Raw genomic sequence first — 27,826 nt, 5'->3', positions numbered from 1 at the left:
GTAAGTATTTATCTGAGGTGGTTTGGAAAAAACACTCCCGTGGGTAAGGTTTTACAAACATAGGCACTGTAGTGACAGAGGAGTGCTCCCCAAAACGATGGGACTCTGTGAACTGCCAGTGAGCAGCAAAGCGCGGCCCACATGTGCAGCGCAGCGTGGCCCATGGGTGCAACCTCATTCCATTAGGAAAGGTAATAAAGAGGTCAAGGATCCTGACTTCTGTCTCCAAAGCCAGGTGTCTCTCAAACATATGTCACTGATCACAAGTGGAGGAGAAGCAGTGAGAGTAACGAAAAGCAGTTGCAGACAGGCACAGTGGCTCATGCCTATAATCCCAGCACTTTGGGAGGCAGAGGTGGGCAGACCACGAGGTCAGGAGTTCAAGATCAGCCTGGCCAACTGGTGAAACGCCGTCTCTACTAAAAACACAGAAATTATCCTGGGCATGGTGGCGTGTGCCTGTAATCCCAGCTACTCGAGAGGCTGAGGCAGGAGAACCTGGGAGGTGGAGGTTGCAGTGAGCTGAGATTGCGCCATTGCACTTCAGCCTGGGCAACAGAGCAAGACTTCTCTCAAAAAAAAAAAAAAAAGAAAAACAGTTGCCACTGCTACTGCAATATATATATCTTTAAAAGCTCCTCAGTTTATAACCCCCAAAGTTAACTCAATGAAACAAGCATATTCTTCCAATTACCCATCATAATGTTGATGTTCAATAAGACTAAAACAGTTAAGATACCTAGTACCATAGTAAGCTGTCATCTGGAGGAATCAGGTCTTACATTTTATTAATCAGGAAAACTAAATGTACAATTGAGTAAATGCGTGTATTTATGTCTCCGTGCCTTGTAGTCATGGCATTTTCAATGATAAATTTATATGCAGTCATCCTAGACCCTCTCCAGTCATGAGAAGAAGGTGTGTACAATGTCTGGTGACTTCTGGTAATAGGCTAAAACACATTATATAAAAGCATAGGGTGTTCGGGGACTGGAGGTCAGCCTGATATAGTTAGAGTGAAAGATGGCACAGGGAAGGTTTGGGAGCCACACTATGGGTGGTTGGGAGTGTCACCTGAGTTCCCAAACTCCAGAGTTCTCAAATTCTCACCCACAATAGTCACCTGAGAGCTTTAAAAGATCTCGGTGCAAGGCGCCATTCCAGACCTGGAAAGTGGGAATTAGCAGTTTTTAAAGCTTTCCAGATAATTCAACTGAATTTCCAGATAATTCAAAATGCTGCCAAATTTGAGACCCAATACTAGGCATAAGTGCTTTTCAAACTTTAATATTTGAAATCTCGACCAGCCTGGCCAGCATGTGAAACCTTGTCTCGACTAAAAATACAAAAAATTAGCCTGGTATGGTAACGTGCACCTGAAGTCTCAGCTACTCAGAAGGCTGAGGCAGAATTGCTTGAACCTGGCAGGCAGGGGTTACAGTGAGCTGAGATCGTGCCACTGCACTCCAGCCTGGGTGACAGAGTGAGACTCCAACAAAAAAGAAAAGAAAAGGGAAGAAAAGAAATCTCCTGTGATCCTGTTAAGATGCAGACTCTGATTCTTCAGTTCTCGGGTGGGGCCCGAGAGGCTGCATTTTAGCAAGACCCCAGCTGATGTTGATACTGTTGGTCTACGGACAAGTTTGAGTTGCAAAACTGTAGAGAATGGGAAACCTCCAAACATTTCTGTGTGAGGGAGTGATGTAACCCAAGCTGAACTCTGCAAAGAATCAAGCATCCCTTAGCAGAAGTAGACTTAAAGGGGAAGGAATGAGGTAGGAGACCATTAAAGAAGTTAATGAGAGAGAACAAGAAATGGGCTTGGAGAAGTCTGAATGATTCCTGGTAGCAGGCTCCCTGCGGAGAAGTAACCCTATCACATTCAACGCCACTCTACAGGGGGCTGTTGCTATGGGGTGGGCTTGTAAAAAGCCCTACCAGGATCCCAAAGACCCTGTGAACTGTAGTCTACTTTGATATACAGTCTTTCCCGGCAGTCTGAGTTACCTGCACAACACAGTGCCTTCCCTCTGCTTCCAGGCACATGGGGGAATTGCCTGTGCCCGCCCCTTAGCAGTTGGCAGGGCACGCAGGTGGTGTGGCTTCGTTCCCTGCAGCCCAGCAGCCCCAGGAACAACTGAGAGAGTAGATCCCCCACAGACCAGCTCTGTGTGTGAGAATGATGCAGAGGGCACCCCACCCACACATGGCCAGAGTGAGAAACACACTTCAGTTGGGTGAATTCACAGAGATTCTCAGGTGATTTGTTACTGCAACACAAGCCTGGCTGACCTTGACTGATACACTAATCAGCTGGACCCACACCCTGTGGGCCTGTTCCAGGAACCTGGCAGAGGTGATCTGAGGCCTGGCAAACCTGCTGGAGAACTGCCCAGATTCCATTTATATGGGGGATGTTGCTTGAGGATCTTGATCCTAGTAACTCACCTAATCTCCAGGACCACTGGCAAAACTTGGCAAGACCCCACATGTTAGAAGGGTTGCCTCAGCTCCTGAAGCTTTCCTTGTGATACAGTTTGGATACTGGTCCCTGCCCAAATCTCATGCTGAATTATAATCCCCAATGCTGGAGGTGGGGCCTGGTGGGAACTGTTTGGATCATGGGGGTGGATCCGTCATGGAGCGGTGCTGTTTTCGGGACAGTGAGTTCTCATGAGTTCTGGTGTGTGTGGCTCCTCCCTCCCCCTACTCTCTCTCACTTGCTCCTGCTTTCACCACGTGACTTGCCTGCAGCCCCTCTGCCTTCCACCACGATTGTAAGCTTCCTGAGGCCTCCCTAGAAGCCGAGCAGATGCCAGCATCATGCTTCCTGTACAGCCTGCAGAACTAAGAGCCAATTAAACCTCTTTCTTTGTAAATTATTTAGTCTCAGGTATTTCTTTATAGCAATGCAAGAACAGCCTAATAAACTTTGTGAGTAAGATATTTCCTCAATCAGTGCTGTTGGCTGTGGTGCTTTACCTTTTCTTCCCTTGTCCTCCCATATCACAGCGAGTTGGAATCGGATATCTTTATTTGGCTTTCACTTCTGCTGTCTACTTCAACCCATGCTCCATTTTCTATATTGAGTTCTAACTGAAGAGCATGACACAATCTGTCATTAAGAAAATTGAAATAATATTGGATTTTTTAAATTAAAAAAACAAGTGTTGCTTTTAAGTTGAGCATTTAGCTTGATATTCTTTTCAGACCTCTCACTTCATGCCAAACCAAAGAGAGTTCAGAGGGCTCTACTGTCACTCAGCTAAACTTCACCCTGAAATGAGTTATTTGAAGTCTGCAAATGAATGTAAAACAGGTTCTGTGTGAACAAGGTATTAAAATAATGACCTGAAACTTCTTCAAAAGTGAATCATCAATTTTAGTTATATCTCATGATTTTGCCTTTGTTTGTTGAAAGCCATACTTATTCCTCAAGTGAATAATGAGCAATGTCCTAGAAAAATATTCTTCTTGTATCAGACAAGATCAGGAAGTGGAAAGAGTATTGCATTGGATACTTGTTATTTTAAAATTGAATTAATGAAAAAATTAGACCCCAATTTTTCTTTGTAAAATGAAGGAGTAAGAAGTCTTTCATCTCCAAAGTTTTATGCAATGATGGTTTAAGATTCCCTTCAATGGTGGATGAGACTCTATGTTGGCTGGAAATTTGAATATTTTTCAAAAGAATTCTCAGATTCTCTTATACATGGTCAAATTCTCCAGCCATCAGTCTGTTTCCTTTACCTCTTATATAACTCAATTTTAAAAAGACAAAAGTCATTCTAATCAATCATCAGTTCAGCCATCAATTTCCTCTCTTTGCTTAGACATAATCTTGCAATTGCTATCTGTATTTAAATTTGTAGCCTGTTAAAAATAAAGCCCATGTGAGCTTACTGGTATTTTCCAAATTTTGACAATGAATGTGTCACTTCGGTAAATAGAAAAAAAAGGTATTAACATATACAGAGAATTGGATAAGATTTCAGAAACTATCTTTCCAAAAAAACTATTTTCTCCTATTTCTGCTAGGCTGAAGAACTCATCTAGCTAGAGAAACTCACTCCCAAGAGGTTCTAGTTGGTTTTGCTAAAATTTTTATTATCTTTACTGCTTATTAAGTCATTGATATCTGTTCTCTATGGTTGGATAAGTTCTATCTGTCAACATGGGATGATTTACTTATGCTGCTTCCTGCAAATAGGGCCCTAATAAATGAATGTCTTCTACACTGTATTTTTAGAAATTAGCATTTTATTATAAAAGATGATACATGTTCATGGTAAAAAATTTAAATTGTATGCATATGAACTGCAAAGTAGACAATACCCCCAATTCCAGTCCTCAGTAGATAATAATTGTTAACGATTTCCCTTGTATCTTTATAGATATTTCCTATGCACAAAAGTATACATGTTTATACAAACAAAAAATGGAATAATTTATAGAATATTGTATACCTTAGTTCTTTCAACATATCTTTGTCTTCTTTACTTAAAGGTGTATAGAACACTTTATAATGGCTACTTAGGGGGCATACCTACTGTGGAATATTTAATTTCATATCTCTACTTGCTACACATGAGATCCAGAGCAAAAATAAAAGGAAACAAAAGAAAATATATGTGCCATGCCCTATAAAAAAAATCTTAGCTGGGTGATACTCAATGAGACAAGCTGTATAAAGTGCTAAAATAAAAAACAAGATTCAAGTAAAAAATAATAATAATAATGGCTACTAGTGTTCGGTAGTATAAACATTCTACAATTTATTTAATCAGTCTTCTATTGATGAAGTTTCTGGCATGGCAATGAATAGAGCAGTGCCCTTATCTTTGAATACCTATATTAAAATACTTGTGGGATAAATAAATGCTGAATCAAAGAGTATGTGTATTTTCCATTTTAATATAGAGTTGTACCGATTTGCATGTCCACAGATAATGGAGATGGAGGGTACCTGTTGTCCTGCACACTTGACGGCACTGAACATTATCCACTTCTAAAATCCTTGTCAAACCTACAGCTGAAAATGTAATTTGCAGCAAATAATTTGTATTTCTCTAATCACGAGCGAAGCTGAGCATCCTGTCCCATGTTCACAGCAGTCTGTATGTCTCGTGCTCACTGACTGTTAAAAAGTTCTTTGTTATGTTTTAAAAATTGGCCTTTTATCACAGCTTGGCAGTCTCCTTCCCCACCCCACTAGTTTGTTATACATCCCTGATCCAAGTTTTTGGTGCAGTTTGTTGAGCAGAAGCCTTCGATTTTTATGTGGCTAAATTAATCACTCTTTTCCTTTATGGCTTCTGAGTTTCCCATTAGGTTTACTTTTCCAAGAAAGGAAGAACTGCTTCTAATTTAATCTCTATAATCAGCTGAGAGTAGTTGGAGAGGCTGGGTCCATTACTCACATACAGTGTGACCTTCTACAAGTTACTCATCCTCCCAGAACTTCAATTTCCTCATGTGTAAAAGTGGGATAATAAAAGCTCCTTTAAAGGATTATCGTCAAGATGAAATAAAATAATGTGGTTACAAGTGTACAAGTGAGTGCACAGCACACAGGAAGTGTTCAGTAAGTGGTGGCTTTACTTCCCTGAGATTTTAAACCATCATCACTTAACAGCTCCAGCAAATGAGTCACAGATGTGTGGCAAATTCCTGTTTCTCTGGAAGGCAGAGAGAGCACTGGGAATGAGAGCGTACCGCCCATGGGCCAGTCCCTGGCTTGCTGTGGCACTGCCACAAATGCTGCTGTTGTGTAACTTCCTACAAAGCAGGATTAATTCTTAACATGGTTCTTAAGTCACTTTGGGATCTAAGAGATGTTTCAATCATTCTAGGATTTGAGCTTCTTGAAAAGGCTGAGGACAAATGGCAGTGAAGGCTATGTGAATACACAGTTTGTGGGTAATTGTATGTGTATGAACTGCAAAGTAGACAATACCCCCAATTCCAGTCCTCAGTAGATAATAATTGTTAATGATTTCCCTTGTATCTTTATAGATATTTCCTATATCTATAAAATATCATCACCTTAACTTTCATGAGAATGAAAAAAAGAAATTGCTCAAGAAAAAAAACCAGAATTGAGACAAGAAATAAAAGTGTAAAATATTACATGGCACTTACATATATATATCTGTTTTTTTCTTTTAGAGATGGGGTCTTGCTCTATCACCCAAGCTGTAATGCAATGGTGTGATCATAGCTCACTGCGGACTCGAACTCTTCCAGGGCTCAAACGATCCTCACACCTCAGCCTCCCCAGTGACCAGGACTACAGACATGTGCCACCAAGTCTGGCTAATTTTTTTTTTTTGTAGAGGTGTGTGTGTGTGTGGGGAGGGGTCTCACTATGTTACCAGGCTGGTCTCAAACTCCCGGCCTGAAGCGATCCTCCTGCCTAGGCCACCAAAGGGCTGGGATTATAGGCATGAGCCACCGCGCCTGGCCATTACATGTCATTCCACATAGGAGTCCTCCTCTGTCAAATGAGAACTCATAAGCACTACACATTGCTGAGTCCTTTAGAACATAGAGAGAAATACATACATACACCTGGTTAAAGGTTGTGCTGAATATTCACACTTGTTCTCTTATCTGATTCTATTTATCGTGGCTAAACAGGTAAAAAATATAAAAATTCCTTCAAGGAACCCAATTATTTAAAAAGCTTCTTACTTTAACAGAGAATAGAGTCAAACTTTAATCAATTTTTATATGACGGAATCTACTTTCCGCATAATTTCTAATCAATGTAACCTTCTATTATTCAGGAAAAAAGGTAGCCTAGATCTAAGGTATCATGATGTAACTGATGCAGAGCGACAGTAGCTTTTTTGGTTGAATTTCAGTTTCCAAATAGCTAGAAAACACTCCTTTTGGCTACCTGTTGTTAACTTAGCATCAAGACTACTGCTTAGGTACACTGACCTTAGCTACTACAAGAAATGCTAAGGATTAGCTATATTCCTGTTAACACGTTTTCAGATGTGTTTTCACCAGAGAACTTAGCTTGTTTATTTCCTACAGAAAGCACTACATAGAGCACAGCACAATCTCTCAAATATAGCAGCAATGCTGTCTTCCAACTTACATGATCTTCCAGTGCGGCTTTGACAATCCTCCCTTTGAGAGGCGCAGGCTATGTCCTCTTGCCTTGAAAATGGGTGGGCTTTTATGACTGTTCCCACCAGTAGAGGGCAGTGGAAGTGAGGCTATGTGACTTCTGAGGCTAGGTGACAAAGACAGCAGAGCTTCCACCTGCAGACTCGCACACTTGCTGTCATATAAGGCAGCTAACAATTCAGAGGTCACTGCAATGAGGAAGGCCAGGCCGCTTGGAGAGGTCAAATGTTCTCCAGCCATCACCCCAGCAGGTCCCAGCAGACAGCCAGTGTCCAGTGCCAGATGTGTAAGTAAAGATGCCTCATCCCAGCCCAGCCAAGCAGTCACTCCCAGTCTTTGAGTCTTCCCAGACAAGGCCCCAGTATCACAGAATGGAGACAGGGACACATGAGCATAATAAAATCAGTGCTTTATGTCACAAAGTTTTGAGACAGTTTGTTACCTGGCAATAGCCAGATAACACAGCCCTGCACTCTGATTGGCACAGGACTCTCCCGCTGTTCTCTTGTCCCCACGGCTTCTCCATTGCCCTGAAATGCCATAAGAAATTCATCCTGAGCCTGAATAAAATGGAATCAAACATTTTCCTACAGACTATTTTTTTTAATAACTTCCTACCCAAATAACCCAAGGATTCAAAATGGTTTGCAGAGCCTCACCATTGTCCTCACTTGATAGGAAATATGTAGACATTCTTTGTTCCCATGGAAAGTGTGAAGAACCTGAATCTGACAAACCACACAGGAGGTAACTTCCTCTTGGCAGAGTTTTCCACAGGTGCTGAATTTCTTTAATTTATTTATTTTTGTGGAGAGGGAGGTGGAAGAGGATAGGCATCAAAAGATGACTACTGGCTCATCATTTCAGTTGGAGGGGTTTCTCTGCAACATTTTCTCTAGCTTTCTCTGCTACACCTTCTCTTAGAGGTATCACTTTTTCCCTGCACTGTCAAGATAACTGTTTGCTGGCTACGGTGGAGCGCCTCTGTGTTTGGAAAGGTGGCAACAGAGGCTGAGGGGCGGGAGGTGCGGTTCCTTTCTGGAGGAGCCATGGGGGTAACCTTCCAAGAGACGCGGCTTCGCGTGAGCTGGAAAACCTTGCATGGATACGCTTATTACTCACTCATGGTTGGCAGGATCCTGTCTGTTCTGTCCACCCCTACTCACTTGTTCTGTGTGCTGCTAATGAACCAGAACCATGGCAGTGCTCAGGACGGCTTTGGTCGGCTCACCCTTTCTAGTACTGTGACAAGGAGATAAGACAGAAAGCAGAGATGGGAGGAGGGTGAGGGCCAGAGGGAAGATTTGTGGGATGAAGCAGAGAGAGGAGAAGAGCCGATCGCCTTAAGAGGCTGGGCCAGGAGCAGGCTGCAACCAGGCGCTGTGTGGTCTGGTGTAATGGATGGTTGGTCCCTCACGCCACCAGCTGTGACTTCGAGAGGCCTGGGTACCTGCTAGGTCCTCCTTTCTGGGCTTTTCTCGCTCCGGGCCTGGTGGCAGGCAAGGAGTACTGACTGTGCTGTGAATATGAAACATTTCCTTGCTAAGGGAAAGCGAGGGGAGACAAAGCAGGATATGTCAACATCAGAGACAGTGTCTGCCGTCTTCCCCATTCTTATTGGCTATCGGTTGTTTTGAAATACAGGATCTCTCCAGGTGACTAGCATATGTCCTCTCAGCTCTAAAGCAAAGGCACTAGATAAATCCAATAAACAAAGAAAGAGTCTGGGGTAGAGGGTCAATCTATTTCAGGGTTGGCAGGTTGGTGAATTTTCCACTGTAAGATCACACCACTGTTTTCAAGGGATTTAAAATATTACAAGTGATAATAGAGGCTGTGTCTCTAAAGATTTGAACCAATCAAAGTAAATATGGCAGTGTTGTTTTTCTTGTTGTTGTTTTGGTGGGTTTTTTTTGTTTTTTTTTTTTTCTATTTTTTTGGAGACAACCTCTCCCTCTGTCACACAAGCTGGAGTACAGTGGTAGTGGATCACGGATCACTACAGCCTCAACCTCCTGGGCTCAACCCCCTGGGCTCAAGTGATTCCCTGACCTCAGCCTCCCAGGTAGCTGGGACTACAAGCATACACCACTATGCCTGGCTAATTTTTGTATTTTTTTTTTAGAGATTTTTTTTTAGAGTTTTTCCATGTTGCCCAGGCTGGTCTCAAACTCCTGAGCTCAAGCAGTCTTCCCACCTTGGCCTCCTAAAGTGCTGGGATTACAGGTGTGAGCCACCATGCCCGGCCAAATATGGCATATTTTAAAAGGCTAGAGCAGCAATATAAAAATATGAGCATCTACAAAATGTATTGTCTGCAAACACTTTGGCATCAATTGACCCATCTTAGACAGTCTTCCTTTTCTCTTCACTCATTCATTCAACAAATATTTATAGTACGCTATGTGCAAAGAAACATGAAAGGCACACAAGATTAGTAAGATAGTCTTTTTCCACAAGACATTTACAAAGTGATGGGGAAGTAAGTATGGGTTAAATACATTTAAATATTTAATTTAAACATCGGTTACACTAAGTTAAGAAATGAAGTACAAACATAGTACTATAGGAATCCAAAGCGCAATCATGATCTGTTGGGAGGATCACAGAGTGAGGGGCTATGTGAATTGATGATTGTATAATGGCAGGAGTGGAAAGGGAAAGGATCCTCAGGGCAAGAAGAAATGGGTCTGGCAACAATATTCCATCAGCAAACCCTGGGAGGTAAAGCTGAGTTTCCTTCAAGCTCCACATGCCATTGTATAGATGAATGAGGTTTAGTATGTCAAATGTGAAACACAACAGGTCATCCCAGTGGACATGCCAGCAGGCACCTGGATTGCCTATATCTCGAGGAGGTGTTCAGGCCAGAGGCAAACCTCGTGAGAGCAGAAGTCACGTCTTGTGTTTCTGTGATCTTCCCCACAGAATCCAACAGAGTGTCACAATTGTGCTCAGAGAGGCTGATGTAAGTTGTGAAGGGGACATAACATTTCTTCTCATATTCAATCAACTCTCAAATACAGAAAACTGACCACCTCATCTAGGACCACTTGGTTCTAGTGTTTTCCCTTGTTCCTGCTGTTACTTGGCCTTAGTGTGACTTTCAGATACCTAAACTTCATTTAAGTATGGTATTCTTTTCTCTAAGTTCCAGGAAATTAATTGATAACTTTGTCATAAAAGATGAAAAGGTATGGTTTTCTTATCCAAGACTCAATGGCATTAACACCAAAAGATTCCCTCATCTATTCCCAAAGGTCCAATAAACAGAAGTCTGGGTTTATTGTGAAAGTGTAATGTACTTTTTTTTTTTTTTTTTTGAGATGAAGTCTCACTCTATCGCCCAGGCTGGAGTGCAATGGCATGATCTCGGCTCACTCCAAGCTATGCCTCCCAGGTTCATGTCATTCTCCTGCCTCAGCCTCCTGGGTAGCTGGGACTACAGGCGCCTGCTACCACACCTGGCTAATTTTTTTGTATTTTTAGTAGAGACTGGGTTTCACCGTGTTAGCCAGGATGGTCTTGATCTCCTGATCTCATGATCTGCCTGCCTTGGCCTCCCAAAGTGCTGGGATTACAGGCATAAGCTACCGTGCCCGGCCTTATTTTCTTAAATCTACATGTTTTTATATGTGATTGCTATGGATAATTTACACCATATCACCAGAATACATTTTCACAGCTCATCTCCATGACTGCTTAGTAATTTCTCATGGTTAATCCATTTCCCAGGAATTTCACTCTAAGCTTGCAATGTGCATAGCAATGAGCCGTTAGGAAATTTAAAATAAGTAAGACGTAGGTATTCTTCAAGAGGAGTTTGAAATTTAGAGAAAGAGAAAGGCCTAGAAATGTTTATAACATAAGACATGATAGGCCAAATGCAAAAATGGAGCAAAATGTCTCTTCCCTCAAAAAGTTAAAGTGCTGGCCAGCTTCAGTACAATGTACAAAGCTGTACTTCCACTCACTAATATAAAGTCTACTGGGATGAGGACTGCACATATGGGATTGAGGGGTAAAAGATGAATGTGAATAATGCGTGAGGCTTATTTCCTACTCAAATCCATATCAACAGATGCTATGTTGGGAATCTTTTTCTCAGAGATGGGGATGGATCTGAATGAATGTTCAGATCCCCAGCCTGTCTCTTCTCAAACAACGAACACCTCTGTGCTAGACGACACCAAGGAACAGCTGGTAGCTACGACCTCAGTAACTGCAGAGCACTGTGCTGGAGCCAGAGGGCTCTCAACCGGGCTGGGTGGGTGCCTGAGACTCTTTTCAAGTGAATCTACATCTCCAGGAATAGTACTGGGCATCAGTCTCCTCTGAAAGCTCCACAGAGAACTTGGATACATATGGAGCATGGGGAAGCCCTGCTCCAGCCTCATGCAATGTGTTTATCTCACTCTATAAAATGCCACTGGTCATCTATGAATCATTCTTCACTCTCACATTTGCCTGCACTGAGATCCAGTCCAGTAGCACCATCAACTTTAAATATATTGTCTAACATTACTGAGCACTTAGAGTATGCCAGGTACTGAACTGAGGGCCTTACATACATTTTCATATATAATCTTCAAAAACCACCTTAGGAGTTAAGTACTATATTGGTTTCCCAATTTATAGATGGAGAAACTGTAACTTGAAGTTAGGTGACTGTGCAGTCACATAGCTATGCAGAATGGAGCTGGGGATGGAAATTCTCTCTGCTCGGCATCCGAGTTTATGCTTCTAATCACTAGGATATAGCAGCTCATTTATATGTATGGAATATTCAGGTTTTTAATGTGCTCTGCATCTATGAACAAAAAGCTAGTTGACACATATTTATCCATAAAATAGAGAAAAATAAAGCATCTACTTGGAAATGATTTACCAAAAGGTTATATATTCAGCATTTATTTTCATAAAATATTTTGCCACTTATCTCTGTCCAATCTCAGCATCCAGACTCTTAGCAGGATACCATTGGCGTTCCCAGATATGGCAGGTTGCAATGTGCTTCATCTAACACTTAAGGAATCAGTGCAGTGAACCTGCTGCATTACAGCACATCTGCAGAAGTAGCCGCACTCAGTGTACAAATCAAGCAGGCTCTGAAAAACATGGCACTGCCAAAGTGAAGCTACGGGGATCTTGCTGTCTTCAAAATAAAAGATGATTCTTATGTCGTTCAAGAGAAGATTACTGCCAAAGACAAACTAGTTTTCTGAGCTCTGTCCTCTGATAAGCATGTACTGCAGTCCTGCCACATGAATACTAACCACTAAGGGTAGCTCTAGCTACCTGCCAAGTGCTGTCTTGGGGCTTTCTGTTAATCCTCACACCAACCCCTGATCAGAGCTGAGGAGACTGAGGCACAGCGAGGCTAAGAAACTTGCCCAGGGTTAAGTTAGGAAGTAGCCGGACTGGGGCTGGGGGACCTGGGTGGGAGGAGCTGGCTCTAGCTACCCCCTTCCTACAGACCAGGCTGTGTGACAGGCCTTGGGAGTAGAACGATATCAGAGATGCAGTTCCTTGAGAAGCGGAGAAACACATCCATCACCGTGGAGCTGGAACATGGAGGGCCAGTTGTCTGTTTAAGTCTAAAGGAGCAACATTGTGAAGACTAACCTAAAACTGTTAAGAAAGACTATCAGGAAAAGTTCCCTTTCATAGGTATTAATTCCTGGAAAATGGTCCGAAAGAGCTGATTGCCTATGGCAATGATGTGAATATAGAGAAAGGCATAGAGAAACAGGCAGGTGTGGCCTTAGGATGAAAACAGAACTGAAGGCTGTAATGTCAGGTTGCCTGGGGATCACAGATGAGGCAGCTGGATCCCCACAAAGAATTGCACGCGAAAGAACCTAGCAAGTCTGGAGCTTGGTGGACAATCAAATAAACAGTGATTACTGGATAGGAAACACTTAGAGAAAGAGTCCTGTGATGGAAACAGGCCTGGAGTGATCTGCCCACCTCGGCCTCCCGAGGTGCTGGGATTGCAGATGGAGTCTCGCTCACTCAATGCTCAATGTTGCTCAGGCTGGAGTGCAGTGGCATGATCTCAGCTCGCTACAACCTCCACCTCCCAGCCGCCTGCCTTGGCCTCCTAAAGTGCTAAGATTACAGCCTCTGCCCCGCCGCCACCGAGTCTAGGAAGTGAGGAGCATCTCTGCCTGGCCGCCCATCGTCTGGGATGTGAGGAGCCCCTCTGCCTGGCTGCCCCGTCTGGGAAGTGAGGAGCGCCTCTGCCCGGCCGCCATCCTGTATAGGAAGTGAGGAGCGTCTCTGCCTGGCTGCCCATCGTCTGGGATGTGAGGAGCGCCTCTGCCCGGCCACCCCATCGGGGAAGTGAGGAGCACCTCTACCTGGCCGCCCCGTCTGGAAAGTGAGGAGCGCTTCTGCCCGGCTGCCTCCTCTGGGAAGTGAGGAGGACCTCTGCCTGGCCGTCCTGTCGGGGAGAAGAGGAGCGCCTCTGCCTGGCCGCCCAACGTCTGGGAAGTGAGGAGCGCCTCTGCCCGGCCGCCCTGTCTGGGAGATGAGGAGCACCTCTGTCTGGCCGCCCTGTCTGGGAGATGAGGAGCACCTCTGTCTGGCCGCCCCATCTGGGAGGTGAGGAGCGCCTCTGCCTGGCCACCACCTCATCTGGGAGGAAGTGAGGAGCACCTCTGCCCGGCCGCCCCATCTGGGAGGTGAGGGGCGTCTCTGCCCGGCCACCCCATCTGGGAAGTGAGGAGCGCCTCTGCCTGGCTGCCACCCCGTCTGGGAGGAAGTGAGGAGCGCCTCTGTCCGGCTGTCCCGTCTGGGAAGTGAGGAGCGCCTCTGCCTGGCCGCCCATCGTCTGGGAGGTGAGGAGCACCTCTGCCCGGCCACCCCGTTTGGGAATTGAGGAGCGCCTCTGCCTGGCAGCCCCATCTGGGAAGTGAGGAGCGCCTCTGCCTGGCTGCCACCCTGTCTGGGAGGAAGTGAGGAGCGCCTCTGTCCGGCTGCCCCTTCTGGGAAGTGAGGAGGGCCTCTGCCCGGCCGCCCCGTCTGGGAAGTGAGGAGTGCCTCTGCCCGGCCGCCTATCATCTGGGAGGTGAGGAGCACCTCTGCCCAGCCACCCCGTCTGGGAAGTGAGGAGTGCCTCTGCCCGGCAGCCCCATCTGGGAGGTGAGGAGCGCCTCGGCCTGGCTGCCACCCCATCTGGGAGGAAGTGAGGAGCGCCTCTGCCCAGCTGCCCCATCTGGGAAGTGAGGAGCACCTCTGCCCGGCCGCCCATCGTCTGGGAGGTGAGGAGCGCCTCTGCCCAGCCACCCTGTCTGGGAAGTGAGGAGTGCCTCTGCCCGGCAACCCCATCTGGGAGGTGAGGAGCGCCTCTGCCTGGCTGCCACCCCATCTGGGAGGAAGTGAGGAGCGCCTCTGCCCGGCAGCCCCGTCTGGGAAGTGAGGAGCGCCTCTGCCTGGCTGCCACCCCGTCTGGGAGGAAGTGAGGAGCGCCTCTGCCCGGCCGCCCTGTCTGGGAAGTGAGGAGCGCCTCTGCCCGGCCGCCCCATCTGGGAAGTGAGGAGCGCCTCTGCCCGGCCGCCCTGTCTGGGATGTGAGGAGCGCCTCTACTCGGCCACCCATCATCTGGGATGTGAGGAGCGCCTCTGCCCGGCTGCCCCATCTGGGATGTGAGGAGTGCCTCTACCCGGCCACCCATCATCTGGGATGTGAGGAGCGCCTCTGCCCAGCCTCCCCATCTGGGAAGTGAGGAGCCCCTCTGCCCGGCCGCCCTGTCTGGGAGGTGAGGAGCGCCTCTGCCCAGCCACCCTGTCTGGGAGGTGTACCCAACAGCTCCGAAGAGACAGCGAACATCGGGAGCGGGCCATGAGGATGATGGCGGTTTTGTTGAAGAGAAGGGAGGGAAGTGTGGGGAAAGGAAGGAGAGATCAGATTGTTGCTGTGTCTGTGTAGAAAGAGGTGGGCATAGGAGACTCCATTTTGTTATGACTAGGAGAAATTCTTCTGCCTTGGGATGCTGTTGATCTATGGCCTTTCCCCCAGCCCCCTGCTCTCTGAAACAGGGGTTTCAGAGAGCCCCCTGCTCTATGATCTATGGCCTTTCCCCCAGCCCCCTGCTCTCTGAAACAGCTGTGTCAACTCAGGGTTAAATGGATTAAGGGTGGTGCAAGATGTGCTTTGTTAAACAGATGCTTGAAGGCAGCATGCTCTTTAAGAGTCATCACCACTCCCTAATCTCAAGTACCCAGGGACACAAACACTGCAGAAGGCCGCAGGGACCTCTGCCTAGGAAAACCAGAGACCTTTGTTCATGTGTTTATCTCCTGACCTTCTCTCCACTATCATCCTATGACCCTGCCATATCCCCCTCTCCGAAAAACACCCAAGAATCATCAATAAATACTTCATAAAAAAAAATTTTTTCTGGAATTCACATTTTAAAAGTAAAAAACCAAACAGGTGAATTTAACTTTTATTTAACTCAATATATCCAAAAGACCAAATATCATTTCAATATATAATAAATATAAAATTACTAGACTATTTTACAGTTTTTGGCCTTATGGCTTTGAAACGTGGTGTGTAATTTAAGCTTATAGCACATCTCAATTTGGACTATCGCATTTCAAGGCTCGGTAGTCACCTGTCATTAATGGCTACTGTATTGGGCATTAAAAGTCTAAGAACTTGTCTTCTGTAGTTTTCCTACATAGGGAGATAATTTCTGGGCAGTCTGTTGTCAGTATATGGCCCTTTGAAAATGATGCCTAGTTGTTATTGAAACAGAATAAATTGGCCATTGGGCATTTGGTACCAAAAAAAAAAAAAAAAAAGCTTACTCTATACAGGCATTGGGGGCTAAGCAGTGAAAAAAATCTAAGCACCTACACTAAAGGAGTTTATAGTCAAAGTGACTGAAATACAAATAAACTAGCAGTTCTAACAGTGAGAAAAGCTTAGGGTTCTGGGAGTGGGGGAGTGATGAAAAAATGCGTATCATATGATAGGTGCACAATCAATACTTAAATGAATTTATGTGTTGTAAAAATGATCAATAAATTGAATCAACAGCACACCAAGCCCCTTCCTGCCACAGAATAAAAAAAAACAAAAACAAAAAAACAAAAACAACAAAACAAAACAAAAAACAGTCAAAACAGTCAGGAGGTTTCTTGAGTCTCCTGATATCATCAGCTCGATGAAATGGTACAGGTCTCAGGTGACACTGGACGGGAGGTGTTTGTGGTCTCAGAAAATCATCAACTGGAGAAGGTGGAACAGGTACCAGAAGACACTCGGGAGGTGTCTTGAGGCTCAGAGAATCATCAACTGGAGAAGGTGGAAGGGGTGCGAAAAAACACTCAGGAGGTTCCTTGGGTCTCCTAAAATCATCAGCTTGAGGAAATGCTACAGGTCCCAGGCGACGCTCAATGGGAGGTGCCTGTGGTGTGAGAAAATCATCAACTGGAGAAGGTGGAAGGGGTACCAGAAGACACTCGGGAGGTGTCTTCAGGCTCAGAGAATCATCAACTGGAGAGGGTGGAAGGGGTGCAGAAAGACACTCGGGAGGTTCCTTGGGTCTCCTAAAATCATCAGCTCAAGGAAATGCTACAGGTCCCAGGCGACGACGCTTGATGGGAGGTGCCTGTGGTGTGAGAAAATCATCAACTGGAGGTGGAAGGGGTACCAGAAGACACTCGGGAGGTGTCTTGAGGCTCAGAGAATCATCAACTGGAGAAGGTGGAAGGCGTGCAAAAAAACAGTCAGGAGGTTCCTTGGGTCTCCTAAAATCATCAGCTCGAGGAAATGCTACAGGTCCCAGGCGACGACGCTTGATGGGAGGTGCCTGTGGTGTGAGAAAATCATCAACTGGAGGTGGAAGGGGTACCAGAAGACACTCGGGAGGTGTCTTGAGGCTCAGAGAATCATCAACTGGAGAAGGTGGAAGTGGTACGAAAAAACAGTCGGGAGGTTCCTTGGGTCTCCTAAAATCATCAGCTCGAGGAAATGCTACAGGTCCCAGGCGACGACGCTTGATGGGAGGTGCCTGTGGTGTGAGAAAATCATCAACTGGAGGTGGAAGGGGTACCAGAAGACACTCGGGAGGTGTCTTCAGGCTCAGAGAATCATCAACTGGAGAAGGTGAAAGGCGTGCAAAAAAACAGTCAGGAGGTTCCTTGGGTCTCCTAAAATCATCAGCTCGAGGAAATGCTACAGGTCCCAGGCGACGACGCTTGATGGGAGGTGCCTGTGGTGTGAGAAAATCATCAACTGGAGAAGGTGGGAGGGGTACCAGAAGACATTCGGGAGGTGTCTTGAGGCTCAGAGAATCATCAACTGGAGAAGGTGGAAGGCATGCAAAAAAACAGTCAGGAGGTTCCTTGGGTCTCCTAAAATCATCAGCTCGAGGAAATGCTACAGGTCCCAGGCGATGACGCTTGATGGGAGGTGCCTGTGGTGTGAGAAAATCATCAACTGGAGAAGGTGGAAGGGGTACCAGAAGACACTCAGGAGGGGTCTTGAGGCTCAGAGAATCATCAACTGGAGAAGGGGAAATTGGTATGAAAAGACCCTCGGGAGGTGTCTTGAGTCTCGGAAAATCATCAGCTCGAGGAAGTGGATCAGGTCCCAGGGCACACTCATCTTGAGGTGTCTCTCTTCTCAGAAAATCATCAGTTGTAGAATGTGGTTGAGGTCCTAGTGGACACTGTAGTCGAGAAAGAGTCAGCGGTCTCAGACATCCTTTAACTGATGGACGTGGTTGATCTCTCAGATCACACTGAATAGGAGGACGTGGCTTGCGGCCTATCCTTTTTCTTAAAGTTTCAGCTGGGAGGTAGGGCCGGTAGCGCAATCCTGAGGAATGATGGTGCTCCACTGCCACCATCCTGACCTGTAGGGCCAAAGGAGGATATATTCACACATATTCATTTGATGGACAAAATTACCGCCACCAACACAGGCTGCATCTTCTGTTGCTGGTGATAGATTTTTGCACCTTTCCACCCTCCAGGTTTCAAAATAGCAGTATCAGTGTCATAATATCACCCTTCCACTGAGTACTGCCCACAGCTGGGGAGTAAAGAAAAGTCATTGGGACACACTGTTGTCTCCACATGCCACTGTGTCTGTTTGCAAATGTAGGCAGGCTGGGGTCCTGCCCCAGGGAAGACAGAGTCATGACAGATTCATAACAGATTAACAAAGAAGCATGTTTGAGACACAGGAGTGTCTATCTCTATCCTCATTCCTCCCTCACAGCCAGCACCAGAGCATGTTTCTTGCACCAGGTCAACAGAGAGTAAGAGAGGCATGAAAAGCCCATTGTCCACACATGTTGCAGCTTCTTTTTGGAGAATGTTTTCCAGGCCTTTTATGTTCTGTCTCTGATTCTCAGAACTCTGCAAGGTCAGTGTGACCACCCTGCTCCAAATCTAAGAAAACAGAGGTTTCCAGAGGAAGGAGAATTTGTGCCCAGGGTCACACAGCTTGCAAGAGGCAGAGTGGAAGTAGATTCCAGCTCTGACTGCTGGACCCTCTCATTTCCCCTCTGTTTCCCTTCTTGACAAAGGATCTTCTTCACTCTGGAGGTGCCACCCATGAGAATAAAGAGCTCTGGAGAGATGTGGATTCCTGAAGAGCTTCAGGGGAGCTGGGAGAGGGATTTCTGACAGAACAATCTTACCTCAAGAAGTCAGTTAGACATGGCTGTAATATTTCTTTTCACTCCCAGGTAATACCAAATTGTAAGTGCACTAGGACATAAAGAATACTTTTTTCCATGGAAAAATGAGTGAGAATTCTAAACAAAGCAAGTTTGAAAACTGTGTTTCACTTCAAGTGTACAAGTCCCATCATGTGGAATCATAGGACTCGGCAGCTTTTCAAGGTACAGAGGCCACAGAAGAAGCAGCTTAGCTGAGCATCATTTAAGGCCTTCATTTGGAATTGTCCCTGTAGGTAATAAGTTACATTCACTCTTCACTAATTTACAGTCAGGGCCTATTTGCTATTACAAATATGGAACCTCTGACACTTAGAATATTAGATCAGGGGCCCCATTGGGTGGGTATGAAGGTGTTTTTGCACAACACGGTTACCAACAGGGATGGGACTGTGATGAACTATGGAATTGGCCTTGTCAAAGAGCATTCAAAATTGCACAAAGCACAAATTAATGTTAGATTAATGCGTTTTCACTATTTTCACTTCTGGGAATACGGCAGATATTTCAAACGTTAATCACCTACATTATAGCAGAATGCAAACAAAATCACAGCAAAAGAAAATCCCACATATTTCGGAAATAAGACCCCACAACATCTTGGGTAAGGTGGATCAGTCAGAGTTCACCGCGCCATGAGACCTACAGTACTGGAGGTCAGTGGTGCCTCCTCGTGTTATTTCTGGAAACAGAACAGTAAAAGCCCTTCAGCCCTCGGTCCCTGAGCTTTTATGGATCCTGGAGGTGCCACCAACGATGATCAGCTGGGAATGGAGAAGCCTGAAAGCTCATGGAGAAGATTTTGCTTCTCAAGAAGTCGAGACAGAAAAGACACCACAGAACCCACAGAGCAGAGGCCAGGCCAGGAGAGGGCATTGTCGGAAAAGACCAAAGTGTCCTGATATAAGAAGAGTGAAAACGTCCCCAGCATTTACCTTTGTCTTCTCTGTGTTTTCAGCTGGGACGCCGTTGCTGTTCCTCATGGGAACCGAATGAGGTCCTGAATCTGCTAAGGGCCAGAGAAGGGAATGGGGCTAAATCTGGCTTGCATGTTCTGTGCAGAATAACAAACCCTCCACACCCTCCGCTGCCATCTCACTCTCTGCCACACAGGTCCCTTACCAGAGGCACAGGGTTTATTGACCACATGCCTCAGAGGACTCTGGAGCCCTCTGGACCCTCATCCTTGAGAAAGATAACACAGAGCCCTGGTCCAGGGGTATTCTTAACTCTCAACAGGCTGTGAACAGGTCGGGCTCTAACCAGCTGGAAATGAGCTCTAAATCAGTACATATCAGAGGAAATCACTCATCATGTGAGCACAGACTTAAAATTAAAATAGGAACAGCCATGGTTGGAAGAATATCAATAAACCCTGGACAGGAACAGCACTGCTCCTCTTCTTCAAGCCATAGGGACATTTAAAATTCTGTGGATTCGTAGTTAATCTAACTTTCATACCTGGCCAGGTATTATCAATACTTATGAACAGAAATGGACATAAAGAGATGAACAGTCATGAGAAAAGGTAAGAGCTACAGAAATTAACTGGAAAGTTTTAGGGTTACACTTCAAATGTTAGGGGAGTAGGATTACATAGAAATTTAACTTACTAATGGAGTTATATAGTTGACAATAAACAACTTAAACAAAAAGAATGAAGGAAGTTCCAAGAAGTGTAAATAAATGCTTCTTTTCTTAAAGCAGATCTCAAGCTACAATATTGATCCATGAAGACATGGCCAGAAAATCTCTGCTCTCATCAGCACATGTGGCTCCCATTCTAAAGTGCTATTCTTGTTTTCTCAAGTGAAAGAAAAATAAATCCTTCACACTGAAACAAGGTGGAAATGGGAGCTGGCCCATCTGCCTTCTGGGTTCATCTCCTCAGTTAAAAGTAACCAAGACATCAGGGTGGGGCAATGTCCACAGTCAGTGGAGCGGCCTGAGCTCCACCATTCACAGGGGACTAGCCAAGAGCCATTCAGCTCGGGCACCTGAGAAAAATAGGGTCCTGCCACCCAGCGAGACAACTATTCTCTTTATAAGTGCTTGGAATTGTTTCCAGGAAACATAACAATCACCCCACCCGAGCCCTCATCCCCAAAAGGAGAAGCAGGGTGTGTGGGTTGTGCAGCAGAAATTAAGCGGCTGCCTTCACAGCAAGCTCCTACCCATCCAGAAAGGGTTCTCTAGGCCCAGTCGTCCCTGGACTGGCTCCTGACTCATGTGTCTCTCTGGGACTCTCTGCTTTTGCCTCATTTGACACCTAGAAGACAGAGAAAGAATTGACTTGAAGAATTAAAACACCAAGTTCTTTACTAGATGCTCAAAGCTTTATCTCAAAACAAAAACATCCTTTAAAATGTCCATCACAATGACCTACCTGTGCTGCTTGTAGGCAGCCTTCCTCTCTGCCTTCCCCCTTTGCAAGGCTTGAGCACAGAGCTGTGGGGAGAAAAATACATCCATGTCCTGTCCTGGCAGACTATGTCCAAAAGCAAGGAAAACAAACAAACTTACTGAGTTGGCAAGAGGCTTTCTTGCAGAACGGGTGATCTGAAAAAGCCAACACATGAGAAATTGAATGTTGAGAGAGTCTAAGGGCCATGGCATCATCTGCATCAGCACTGAACTATCGTGCAACTGCGGGGAGGAAGCTCCTTACTTTGCATCTGTAGTAGTCCTCTGCCCGCCGCCGCAACTCTTGCATGCGTTGAAACAGTTTCCTATGGATTACAATCACTTTCATCAGATAAAGCACCACTTTCAGGATGATTTTAAATAATCTGCCATGTTTCTGTTATCCTCACAACTGTACCCTTACACAATCTATCTATACCTAGAAAACGTATTTCAGATGGCTATAAGAGTACAGTCTGAGCCGGTCGCGGTGGCTGACGCCTGTAATCCCAGCACTCTGGGAGGCCGAGGCGGGTGGATCATGAGGTCAGGAGATTGAGAACATCATGGCTAATACAGTGAAACCCCATCTCTACTAAAAATACAAAAAATTAGCCGGGCATGGTGGCAGGCACCTGTCATCCCAGCTACTCGGGAGGCTGAGGCAGGGGAATCACTTGAACCTGGGAGGCGGAGGTTGCAGTGAGCCAAGATCACGTCATTGCACTCCAGGCTGGGTGACAGAGCGAGACTCCACCTCAGAAAAAATAACAAAACCAAAACCAAAAACAAAAACAAAAACAGTACAGTCTGATCCAAACTGTTGCTGTATTGATTCGTCCTCTTTTGCTTACTGCCTGCTGACTTCTGAGTTGACAATTTCCTTCCCCATTCTCAGCATATCCCTAATTCATCCTTCATTGAGCATCTTTTATCAGAAAGCTCTATTCTCTTTGTATTAATATCCTTGCCGTGTTTCACAGGGCAGAAACAGCTGGGCTTATAAACAGGCATAGTCCTTTTGAAGGATGTGGTTGATCCTACAACAACACACTTTCCTAAGGATGACAACAACTCACTCCACCCCTAGAATGGCTGGTAACCGAGTTTCCACACAGTCTAGCTGGCAATGGGGTCAGGAGATGTTTTGCTACTTCACATCTTTTGGTCACTGGTAAATCTTAAGGTACTTTGTTTTCTGTTTTGTCAACTCTCTCTCTCTCTCTCGATATGTCTTCTGACCATTTGTTTCTATTTCTGCATTTACTGGGTCTAAACATTCTACAAAGGTTAAAAACAACATTCCAATGGGGGTTTCCCAAGAGGGGGGGTTCCCAAGAGGGGGGTTTCCCAAGAGGGTGGGGTTCAGTTTCTGAACTCAAGGTAGGTATGTATTTCTTTCATCTCCAATTTCCCATTCTCCTCTGCCTCTGATAGCTGCCTCTCATTTTCTGCTTGCTCACATTCTTTCATGTTTTGTTTCCTGAGATTAGAAGGGAGGGAAATGCACACTCAAGCTCCACCAGCCCATGTGGGATTCCCTCTGCCCTTCTGGCATCTGAAGGCTGTGATTCAAAGAGCCCCCCTGCAACCTTCCCATAAATGAACCAACTGATTCTCACAACCAAAGGGAGAATTGACACCTCCCATTGAGGGACAAAGAAAAATCACACTCTGGCCTGCTGGCAAGTCACCTGTCATTTCCAGCTCATCTTCATAGTTCTATAGTTAGTCCTATTCTTTAGTAAATAAAGACTATTAAAAGCTTCTATGAGGTGCACTATGTGTGTCTCTGGGGTCAGTCTTGTGCTTGACACAGCAAAAGCTCATTTTACTTCAGTGTGAAAAACCAGACCTCACCAACTCATCACAACTAACTCCATCGGAAGCAGAGGATTGCTCCTCATCTGACTCCTCCTGTGGGAGACCTGATTCTCAGTCAGAGGATGATGGTGGAACTGAGACCATCAGACATAGAGAGATCCTTCCAGAATATGGTGTCATTAACCCTGCAGTTCACTACTGCACTTTGCCATGATTCAGGACTGGAACTCTTGTCATCGACTTTAAAGATCCTGGTTGAGAGAAAAGGCAATCTGAATGCTGGGCACAGCTATTGAATTAGAAATGATTGGAATGGCTCCTAAGTCAGGGTGTTATGTCCTGAAAATAGATGACAACTGCAAACCATCCACCCTGGTGTTGACCGACTGTAACAAGGTTCCGTTCACAGAGAGTGAGGGCAGAAAAAGGAAATGACCTAAAAAGGCAAGCTTGCTGTGTTGCCCTCACACCACTTGATTCATGGTCCTGATCCTAAGGACCTCACCTGATACTTGGTTTTATAGGAAGGATGTGTAAAATTCCCAGAATGCTAGGAAACAGGGACAAAAACACTTCAAAGAGAAAGTTAATAAACTTGTTTCTGACCACAGGGCATCCTTCAGCACATGCTGTCTGGAGTGGCCTCAAACAAGGAGTGTGTGGTGAGGTGCTGAGAATGCAATGGGAGCAGGGTCCTGTCCCCACGCTAAATGAGCTCACAGATTAATGCAAATGAGAAGCCAGTGAGGACCTCACTACTCCTGCTGTGCACTTGGGAACTACAAACACAAAACCTGACTCTGGAGGGAAGCTAAGGAAGCATTCTAATCTTGAGTTGGCATAAGTGCATCTGAAGCTTCCAATCTCTGATGAGAACAATGGGGGACACCAAACAGAATATAAAACCCATGATTGAATACATCAAATTGCTAACATGGCAGTAAACAGACATGAGGTCAAGATGGAGAAGAAGGAAACCCAGGACGAAAGACATCCTCGCATTTGGAACCCATTTCCCTGAGTTTCATTGCTGAATTCCAGAAGGGACTACTGAGATGCAAAGAAGCAGAGCAGCTTTTGCACACATGCATGCGATTAGATGAAAACCAAGTGGATTGAGGGTCTGCCAATGAAAGCGACCCGTACTGAAGTCCACTGGCTCTGGTTGAGACCCAGAAGAGTCACACATCAGAACAGAGGTGGATAGGAAATACCTGGCCTTTGTAGGGACTGAGCCTGCACTGATGACCTCAATTGCAGCCTGTATGGAGGACCCCTGACCATCCCCCAGAAGTAGACTCCCATCTCTTCTGCAGCAAGATAACATGCTACTAGGTCTCAATTCATTGCTAAATATTTTTTAACAAGTATCTCACATTTAACAAAAAAAGATCAGTCATATGGCAGCAAAATACAATGTAATATGACCAAAATGTGAAAGACTGTGAAAATGAATCTGGAGGTGACCCAAGCATTGAATTCAACAATCCAGGCTGGGTGCGGTGGCTCACGCTGGGAGGCTGAGGCAGGCGGATCACCTGAGGTCAGGAGTTCAAGACTAGCCTGGCCAACATGGTGAACCCCTGTCTCTACTAAAAATACAAAAATTGGGCTGGGCACAGTGGCTCACGCCTGTAATCCCAGCACATTGGGAGGCCGAGGTGTGTGGATCATGACGTCAGGAGTTCTAGACCAGCCTGGCCAATATGGTGAAACTCCGCCTCTACTAAAAATACAAAAATTATCCGGGCGTGGTGGCATATGCCTGTAGTCCCAGCTACTCAAGAGGCTAAGGGATAAGAATCGCTTGAACCTGGGAGGCGGAGGTTGCAGTGAGCCAAGATCACCCCACTGCACTCTAGCCTGGGTGACAGAGTGAGACTCTGTCTCAAAAACAAAAAAAAAAATTGGCTGAGTGTGGTGGCACACACCTGTAATCCAAGCTACTTGGGAGGCTGAGGCAGAATTGCTTCAACCTGAGAGGCAGAGGTTGCAGTGAGCCAAGATTGTGCCATAGCACTCCAGCCTGGGCAACAGAGCGAGACTCTATCTCAAAATTTAAAAAAAAAAAAAAAGGCTGGGTGTGGTGGCTCACACCTCTAATCCCAGCACTTTGGGAGGCTGAGGCAGGTGGATCACCTGAGGTCAGAAGTTCGAGACCAGCCTGAACAACATGGCGAAACCCCATCTCTAGTAAAAATACAAAAATTAGCTGGGTGTGGTGGTGGGCTCCTGTAATCCCAGCTACTTGGGAGGCTGAGGCAGGAGAATTGCTTGAACCCAAAAGGCAGTGAGCTGAGATTGTGCCATTGCACTACAGCCTGGGCAACAAGAGCAAAGCTCCGTCTCAGGAAAAAAAAAAAAAAGAGAGAGAAAGGAAAACCAATGCCAGTACTAGCACCTCCTCTTCCCCCGAAAAAATTACAAACAAGAATGTAGGAAGGGAAAGGAATTATACAGATTAAACTAATCAAGCAGAAAGGACAAACTCAATTTTGAACCCACTGAATTTGCCACAAATATTGTAGAAAATATTCTCAAGGACTTTACAGTTGTCTACTTTGATTGGCACATGGTTCATACAACAGTATTTCTGTCAAGGCACATCTTACTTTTTTTTGGCAGTCTTCCTATGTCCATTGATTTTGTAATGACTGTTGACATTCTTTGTCACCTTATGGACTTCAGCTCGAACTTTGGCTTCCATATGTCTCTGTGAAGTAAAGAGGTCTTCTAGGCCAATTTTAATTCCTGGAAAGGAAGAAACCCCTTTCTTTGTGTGCATACAGATGGACCTCAGCCCTTGGTGAGAGTGAGGAGAGGAGAAGGTGAGAAACCTGAGGGCAAGAAGCTGTTCTTTCCCTTTCCAGGGCAAACTCATTTCCACACTATGGGGACTCCAACAGAGCCATACCTTCCTGGCTATGGCTATTGGACCTCCAGGCTTTCCGCTGTACATCCGTGGATCCGTCATGTACATTTTGTGACTTTAAGACAGTCTTGAGGAAAGACACCTAGGAAATAATAATTTAAGAATGATGGCTGGGCACGCTGGCTCATGCCTATAATCCCAGCACTTTGGGAGGCCGAGGCGGGTGGACCACGGGGTCAGGAGTTCAAGACCAGCCTGGCCAAGATGGTGAAACCCCGTCTCTACTAAAAATACCAAAATTAGCTGGGCATGGCAGCTGGCGCCTGTAATCCGAGCTACTCGGGAGGCTGAGGCAGAGAACCATTTGAAGCCAGGAGGCGGAGGTTGCAGTGAGCCGAGATCACCAAGAGGTGGTGCATGCCTGTAATCCCAACTAGTCGGGAGGCTAAGGCAGGAGAATCACTTGAACCCAGGAGGAAAGTGTTGTAGTGAGCTGAGATTGTGCCATTGCACTCCAACCTGGGCAACAAGATTGAAACTCTGTCTCAAAAAAAAAAAAAAAAAAAAATAGGCCAGGTGCGGTAGCTCACGCCTGTAATCCCAGCACTTTGGGAGGCCGAGGCAGGTGAATCACAAGATCAAGAGATGGTGACCATCCTGGCCAACATGGTGAAACCCCGTCTCTACTAAAAATGCAAAAATTAGCTGAGCATGGTGGTGCATGCCTGTAGTCCCAGCTACTCCGGAGGCTGAGGCAGGAGAACTGCTTGAACCCGGGAGGCAGAGGTTGCAGTAAGTCGAGATCACACCACTGCACTCCAGCCTGGTGACAGAGTGAGACTCCGTCTCAAAAAAAAAAAAAAAAAAAAAAAAAAGACATGAATATACTTCACACAACTGAACTGTACACTTCAACACGGTTAGATGGTAATTATCATGTTGTAAGTATTTTACCACAGGTTAACATGTTTCACAACTTGAAAAGGAAGTAATTACCTTTAGATCTCCGAGTTCTAGAATTTGTAACATTTCACCCCCTGCTCCTTCCTGATCTGCACTGGAGCATCTTCCTTCTATCCCTGCTCTACTCAGAGTCCACTTTCCCTTCCCTCACATCAGCTTCATTGAGGCTGGTTTGAACCTAACGCAAAACATTCTCAATAACGACTGAATTCCCACGAAGATTTCCATATTATCACAGTATGCTTTTAATCTTCTAAGATATTAAATATTTGTTCTCATCATAGCTAAAATGCAATGAAAATCTCATCTCAGATGTGGGTCAGATACCTATGAATCTCCTGAGGTAGTCATTGAAATACCTTTTTTTTTTTTTGAGACGGAGTGTCACTCTCACCCATGCTGAAGTGCAGTGGCGCTACCTTGGCTCATGGCAACCTCCACCTCCCAGATTCAAGCGGTTCTTGTGCCTCAGCCTCCCAAGTAGCTGGGATTACGGGTGCCCGCTACCATGCCTGGCTAATTTTTGTCTTTTTAGTAGAGATGGGGTTTCACCATGTTGGCCCATCTGGTCTTGAACTCCTGACCTCAAGTGATCCACCTGCCTCAGCCTCCCAAAGTGCTGGGATTACCGGCATGAGCCACCACACCTGGCCTGAAATAATATCTTTCAAATTCTTTGCAGAATTTGTTCTTTTCTGATTTCTGCACATAGGATAAAAAACAAAACATGTACTAGGATTTCGAGAGAAGCATGGGTAATCTAAAAAGATGAAAGAGCAACCACATCTATCCCACAGCTACTGCTAGATTTCATAGGAAAGGTAGCTGGCCCAGTTTGGAGCTAGGAGGAATGTCAAACACATGAAGAAATGAGAAGCAAGGAAATGCCATCATGCATGAATGCTTCATGGCACCCATGA

At 45.6% G+C, this 27,826-nt stretch overlaps 2 protein-coding genes across 5 annotated transcripts in view; one reads left to right on the top strand and one right to left on the bottom strand.

The window, feature by feature from the left end:
- LOC129047184 (uncharacterized) overlaps positions 1 to 27,826 on the top strand; it is a 608,921-nt gene that overhangs the window by 208,338 nt on the left and 372,757 nt on the right. The gene's annotated exons all lie outside the window — the stretch shown is intronic.
- LOC129049646 (nuclear pore complex-interacting protein family member B4-like) lies at positions 15,566 to 26,068 on the bottom strand. Of its 4 annotated transcripts, none has more exons than XM_063714759.1 (7): positions 25,684 to 26,068; positions 21,513 to 21,573; positions 21,368 to 21,403; positions 21,231 to 21,292; positions 21,019 to 21,113; positions 19,780 to 19,853; positions 15,566 to 18,013 (listed from the first exon to the last, which is right to left on the bottom strand). In XM_063714759.1, exons 1-7 carry the CDS (start codon positions 26,049 to 26,051, stop codon positions 16,718 to 16,720), a joined length of 1,992 nt encoding a protein of 663 aa, XP_063570829.1. In that variant the 5' UTR covers positions 26,052 to 26,068; the 3' UTR covers positions 15,566 to 16,717. The 4 variants fall into 4 exon arrangements, with proteins under 4 accessions (XP_063570829.1, XP_063570830.1, XP_063570827.1 ...); XM_063714760.1 differs by having other exon boundaries at positions 19,780 to 19,850; XM_063714757.1 differs by having other exon boundaries at positions 21,231 to 21,403.

The sequence above is a fragment of the Pongo abelii genome, chromosome 14 (genome assembly GCF_028885655.2).
Source record: "Pongo abelii isolate AG06213 chromosome 14, NHGRI_mPonAbe1-v2.0_pri, whole genome shotgun sequence".
In the NCBI taxonomy this organism is placed as follows: Eukaryota; Metazoa; Chordata; class Mammalia; order Primates; family Hominidae; genus Pongo; species Pongo abelii.
Note: the sequence above shows the minus strand (reverse complement) of the source record. Positions and strands in the feature narration are given on the sequence as shown.